Consider the following 7317-nt stretch of genomic DNA (forward strand, 5'->3'; position numbering starts at 1 on the left):
TAAAATCAACTATTGAGTATTTTCAAGCAAACGATTACAATAAAAGGAAGTTAATATATTAGTGTTGGTTAATAATAAGAGTAGTGTTGATAAAATAGAATAACAGTTGAAAAAAAAATATTTAAATTATTTTGTGTGGTTTTAAGAACTCATTTTGCTATTTTTATTCATAGTTGTAAAGAAAAAATCAGAGAATTTTGATGGTAATAAATACTCGATCGATATGAGTGATATTTCATTAATTTCCAAATTAGCCCATGAATAACAATAACTCACGTGAAACTAAATCCAAAGAGGAGATTGTTAGTTGCGCGCGAACAAAGTTCAACTTTTCGATCTATGAAAAAAGCCTTTACTTCACGAGTCTAGCACCCTATAATGTACAAATTCAAATTTAATCAAACTTCAATGCAAATAGCATCGAACATTGAAAATGAAAAAACAATCGAATAGAGCCGTTGTGTGACAAAGATGTGTATAGGTTGGCTATGGGACCAATTGCAAGCTCATAAATTCCCCCAATAATTTGCATTTGGGGCCACATTAATTATTATAACTCAAAAATTAAATTTATTTCATTTTTTTAAAAATTAACAAATAAAAAAAACACTCTGTAATCCATTCTTAATCAAACATAAATACCTATCCACTCCCTCTCTCACTCTACACAAAACAAAAAACCATAACAAAAAAACAGAGCATACTCTGTTTTCCTCTGTTTTTTCTACTTTAAAATCTCTTTCTCCTCATGACTAAAGAAGTCGAGGCCGTTCACGAGCAGGCGGCGGAGTATTCCGCAAAGGATTACACTGATCCTCCGCCTGCTCCTCTGATCGATTTCGAGGAATTGACCAAATGGTCTCTATACAGAGCAGCAATAGCGGAGTTTATTGCTACTCTGTTATTTCTTTATATCACTGTTCTTACTGTAATTGGATACAAACATCAAGCCGATGTTAACGCCGGAGGCGATGTCTGCGGTGGCGTTGGTCTTCTTGGTATTGCTTGGGCTTTTGGTGGCATGATTTTCGTTCTTGTTTACTGTACTGCTGGTATTTCTGGTGAGTTTTTTCCGAGTTTTCTCGTTCTGAATATATTATTTATACAATTTTTTAAAGAAAGATATAGCAAATAGAAGGTTTGAGCGAAAAACTATTAAATTTTGTTGAATTCTTTGTTGTTTTGTTGAACATAAAAAGTGATATTAGTAACTTTGTAGTTAATGTTTTATGGTTTAGTTGAATTTAGTATTTTCGATATTAAAATAAGTAGGGTGAAGGGTCAAAATGGCTATAAACTATGAAAAATAAAATAATTATGCCCTTCGTTAAAAAATTGTCTCGTTTCTTACCTTTATCGCCAGTAAAGTGGGTCGATTTTGCTCTTTTCATGAGAAAAATGGAGCTTTGAGGTACAGGGTTCATTTGAATTCAGTACTCTGAACGCAAAACATAAATTCATGTGTAAAAAAAGTCAATTAAAACTACAATGAAAAGGGAAAATTTAGACCATTGATAAAAAAAAAGTCTTCTTTTATTCAAATTCTTTACGATTATTATAACAAGGTAAATTATACTGATAATATATGTGATGATTGTAGGTGGACACATCAACCCTGCTGTGACATTTGGGTTATTTTTGGCAAGGAAAGTGTCATTGATTAGGGCAGTATTGTACATGGTAGCACAATGTTTGGGTGCAATTTGTGGTGTAGGTTTTGTGAAGGCATTCCAAAGTGCATACTACAATAGATATGGTGGTGGTGTTAATGTTATGGCACCAGGACACACCAAGGGTGTTGGTTTGGCTGCTGAAATTATTGGTACTTTTGTTTTGGTCTATGTTGTCTTCTCTGCCACCGACCCCAAAAGAAGCGCCAGAGACTCTCATGTTCCTGTAAGTAAAATCGAATTCAAAATTTATAGATTTATAAATTTCAAATTCTAAACATGTTGTTAATGTTATCTGACATGATACAAAATGAAGTAGCAAAGAGTAAACTCTATTCATGAATTATTATCTTGTATACTCTAGTCTAGTTTAGCTTGTTTAGGGGTATGTAGGATGGGGGTGGGTGGGGTGGGGTGGGGTGTTCTACTATAGGGTTAATTAATTTCCCCACTAGAAAACTATAGTGTGGCTAAAGACGAATCTTATCTTTGATTTTTGAAGCATTTTTGTGTGGTGTTAATTAGTAAGTGACCTACCCACTATTATTCTAATTATTTTCTTGATTTATTAAAGAGGGAGGTGACCTAACTAAAATACTTTAGAAAACATAAAGATAATAAAGTGATTTGATTAGTTTATAATGATGTTAAACTTGTACACCTATTATATCACTAAAGATTATATTCCTAATGTTTCAATGTGATAAATTTAATTAAATATGAATATTTTAGATTAAAATAAAAAATTGATGAGTGATTTAAAATAAACATAGATAGATATTTATATAATAATATATTAGCTCATTAAAGATAAAATAAGAACTTTAAATTATATTCTTAATCAATATTTATTCTGTTAAATTATCTGTTTCTTTTTATATGGTCCTTAAAAGAAATTAGTTATGAATAATTCTTTTGACTATTTTACCCTTTTTATGATAAATAAAGGTCTTGGCCCCACTTCCCATTGGATTCGCCGTATTCATGGTTCACCTTGCCACTATTCCGATCACCGGTACCGGAATCAACCCGGCGAGGAGTTTCGGGGCGGCCGTGATTTTCAACGGCGACAAGGCGTGGGACGAACACTGGATTTTCTGGGTCGGGCCATTCATCGGAGCTTTCATCGCCGCGGTCTACCACCAATACATTCTCCGAGCTGGAGCAATTAAAGCTCTTGGTTCATTCAGAAGCAATGCTTGATAAAAGATGGAACAATTTGATGGATTTGAGAAATTTGTAGATAAAATGTTTGCTATGTCACATCTATCGCGAAATGTTATGTGCATCGAGCTGACATCCTTACGTTCTTTAAAAAGTTTGTTATTCCAAATGGGGAAAAAGGATGGGACTATTCTATCGTTTTGATTTATTTTTTGTTTTGTTTGCTTTGAATGTATTTAAGTTAAATCTATTTGTAATGTTTGGTTTTATCTAGTTGTCCCTTTGTTATCTTTTTTTTTTTTTTTTGTATTTCTTGTTGATTTCATGTACATTATAATAATAGTGTATATGTTGGGTTCAATTTTTTATTTTTTCATTTACTTTGAAAATTATCAATCTTGTCAACGAAAATAGTATTTGAGGTGAGGATTTATCGAAAATTATCTTAATATTTTTCAAATAGAAATAAAAACTGCATATATCACATTTTATGTGAATATGTTGTTGTCAACATAAATATAATTTGGACAGATATACCTCGGAGGCAAATAAACTTTAAACATATGGGGCAGTATATATGCTCTAGTTTTTGGACGGCAGGGACATCAATGTTTCAAAAATATAATGGATGATATCTGCATATCATTTACGATAGTTCGAGAGCATATTTGTCCCTTTTCCCTTTAAATAATATTATAATTTTTTTTTTGCTTATTAACTGAATATGAAAAAATTAAAAAATATTTTTCTTAAAACACACCTTGAAAGCAACATGCTACCTGCACAATGAATCTTTAAAGTGATGCAAATATTGGCAAATTCATTTAACTAGGGTTGTCATTTTCGTCAAGATGATAAGGTTGTGAATCATTTTGTTAATGTATAGGTTATATACGAATTATCATAAAAATAGTATTGTGTAATAATATGAAATTTCTTTTTCCAGATAATAATTTGATAGATGTGTGAGCGTATTAGGAGAGATAAGATTAGAAACGAGAATATATAGGATAAGATGAGAGTGATATCAATGGTGTATATATAGTGTATACAATACGGAAAATAAAGTTGGAAATGGTTCAGATATGTAAAGAGGAGGGACGTCAATCTCCCAGTAAAAAAAGTGTGGAAGGTTGACATTGATAGTGTAAGGATAGGTAAAGATTGATTGGAGAAGAATATGAAGACGTGATTAAACATGAAATGGCATACATTATGCTTATCGAGCACATGACCACTAAATAGGAGAGCATGGAGGTTAAGGATTAGGACATGAAATAGTAGATAGTCAAATTATTTCAAAACAATAGGAGGGATGTGGATTCCCCCCAAAAAAAGTGTGAGAGATTGACAATAATAGATTGCCTATATAAGGACACAGAGATAGATTGAAGAAGATCATAGGAAAAAAAAATAAATAGGACATGACACACCTTAAGCTTATCTACCACATGATGAAATACTAAATAGCAGAGCATAGAGGTTGAGAATTAGGATAGAAAATTAGCAGGTAATCGTGTGAATTCTTTATCTTTTCTAGGAGAGCTTGCTTCTAAATTAGAGCACCTTATTTCTTCATCTTTACTAGGGAAAATGCACAAGTACCCTCCAGCCTATGTCCAAAATCCCTGAGACACGTCTAATCTTTACTAAGGTCCTATTACCCCCGAACTTATTTTTTAATTAATTTTCTACCCCTTTTCGGCCTACGTGGCACTACCTTGAAAAATTATCCACACGCGCGGGGCCCACAAGATAGTGCCACGTAGGCCGAAAAGGGTAGAAAATTATATATAAAATAAGTTGGGGGGTAATAGGGCCTTAGTAAAGGTAGGTATGTCTCAGGAATTTTGGACATAAGCTGGAGGTACTTATGCATTTTTCCTTATTATTTTGATGTCATTATGTTTCTTTCCTTCGATATTCTCATCATAACTTCTTCACTCTTATATTTTCTATACCTATTTTGAATAGCTCAGGAACTCCTATTCATCCTATTTGATTTAGTATGTCATTTTTATTGAGCTGAAAATCTATCAGAAATAATCTCTATGTTCCACAAAAATAGTGCTATAAAATCTGTGTATATCTTACTTTTTAAAACCCCATTTATAAAATTAGATTATTTTATTATCACTCAATATATATTTGTTGTGTTCCTAAACTTATGGCTCGTTTAAAGCATTCTTATCCTTAAACCTATTTACTAAGTAATATAGTATTTTATATATTCATAAAGCTCTATCTTCTGACCATATATTATAATTTATTTATATCAATGTCAAAACTATTTTGGGGGGTGATGCTTCTCGAAAGTGCTATGATTGTTCAGTGCATTTATTTATATATCAATTTTTTATTTAATGATATGTAACGTGTTAGGTGAGTTCTACATATATACTTTTTTTTTTTGGTTAACAACCACCACATACGTACTGAGCGTGAAATGGAGCCTTGCGTAATTAGTAAAGTTAATGTTATACGATTAAGAATATATATTTTAATTGTGTATGCAGAAATGCAGAGTAAGACTTACGTATAATAAATTCTTATGGTATTTTTTTTTAAATTTTTTTTATGCATACATAGTAAAAAGAACTTAGTGCACAACACATCGAATGTAATTTCTTAATTATCTTTACAAAATAAAGGATAAGTCTGTGTAGACGCTACACACCCCATATTCTATTTGTTGGAGTCACTATATATGTCATTGTGTATAATTTCATAAGTAGAATTTAAGAAAAATAAGATGGTATTCTTGTTTTTGTAGGATAGAGAAGTTATTTTTAATATACAACCTTTTAATTTATTGTTTCTGTTTTTTTTTTTGGTATCTCATTAGGTGTTTGATATCCGTATTGAAATTTGATTAATCTAAATTCGTACAACATAGGATTCTATTCAGGAAAAACACTTTCTATTAAAAAAAAATCATACCTAACTCGAATTTAAAATTTTTAATTAAAAAAAAAAATACATTCTTTGATGGTTTGTTTCTAAAATTTTATTCCTAAAGAGATAATGTTCCTCTTTATCATATGGTCAATTTTAAGTGTTGGTGGGTTCCTATCTGTCACCTTCATCAATTGCTCATCTCTTCCTAACTCTTATCTATTCAAATTTTTTTCTTTCTAATGTAACTTAGTTGTGTTTTTAGCTTTTTAGTTAGAGTGAGTTTTGGATTTTGATTATGATGTGCAGGTTTGAAATATGAAATCATGATTATAAAAGTTTTCGATATATATTAGTACATGAGTTTTTCAAAAAATTATCATCGAATTTTATTTGACCTGAAATTTAGAGAATTTATCTCAAGCGTTAAGGACTTCACAATTTTTGAAGTTGTTTTTATTTTTTTGCATTTTGGAATGCTGAAACGCTGAAATCATAATTATTGGATTTTAAGTGTGTATTAGAACATGGTTTTTTGAAAAATTAGTCAGCCGGCCTTTTTTTAAAAAAAAAAATCACCCATTTAATCGTAATAGGTTGTAGCTATCATCACTATATATTTTGTATATATAACAAATGCATAATTGAAGGGACTTGACATTTGGTGTCATATGATCAAAGGTTACATGTTCGAATCGTAGAAATAGTCTCTTGTAGAAATATGAAGTAAGACTATGTATAAACGATTCTTAAAGTTCGATCCCCCCCCCCCCCATACACACACAACAAGATCTTCATGCAACGTACTGCCCTTTAAAGAAATATATATTACTTCCTCTGCCCCTAATTACTTGTCCATTTTTCCTTTTATAGTTGTCCCTAATTACTTGTCCATTTTGACAAATCAAGAAAGGACAGTTTTTTTTTAGTATTATACCCTCAATTAAATGACTAATTACTTTGAAAAATGCAGAACTTTTCATCCACTTCATAATTAATAGAAGTAAAATGGTAAACTCACTATGTCATTAATTGATTTCTTAATATGTGTGTCAATTCAAAAGTGGACAAGTAATTAGGGACAGAGGGAGTATGTGCTAAGAAAGGATGCACATAATACTCTACATGAATTACAAAGAGCTTTATGAGGCATTGCACAAGTTTATACGATTTGTGTGCTTTTATGTTCAATTATAGTGTAGTCCAGAAAGACAAATTCGTGATATATATTAGGCCAAAGTAGATGATATGTGTTATAAGGCATGAATCGTGACGAATATGATTAACAAATGTCTGATGAAAGAAATTTAATCAAGAAAACAAAATGTGAAAGTCCAAAGTTTTAAAATATTATTTCACTATATACTATCTATAGTATCTCTTAATTGATATTGATAAGATATGGGCCAACCAGCTTGTCCTATAGTCCAGCCCAATGTGACCCATTTTGATTAATGGCCCAACTCAGCGCCATACAAAACTATCGTTATTTATGAAAATTTCTCAATTTTTCGAAAACACACTGAGTCTGTATTTTTACTAAGAAAATTTAAAGAGAAAAGACATTAAATCCCCCCCCCCCCCCCCA

At 31.1% G+C, this 7317-nt stretch overlaps 1 protein-coding gene across 1 annotated transcript; it reads left to right on the forward strand.

Annotated features, from left to right (window-relative positions):
• The first annotated feature begins 748 nt into the window (after positions 1-748).
• Positions 749-2873, forward strand: MIP2 (major intrinsic protein 2). The gene is given in 3 exon segments (NM_001288136.1): positions 749-1061; positions 1601-1896; positions 2619-2873. Coding segments are annotated over 3 exon segments (864 nt in total).
• The last annotated feature ends 4444 nt before the right edge of the window (positions 2874-7317 follow it).

This window comes from Solanum tuberosum, unplaced genomic scaffold (genome assembly GCF_000226075.1).
Source record: "Solanum tuberosum cultivar DM 1-3 516 R44 unplaced genomic scaffold, SolTub_3.0 scf00017, whole genome shotgun sequence".
In the NCBI taxonomy this organism is placed as follows: Eukaryota; Viridiplantae; Streptophyta; class Magnoliopsida; order Solanales; family Solanaceae; genus Solanum; species Solanum tuberosum.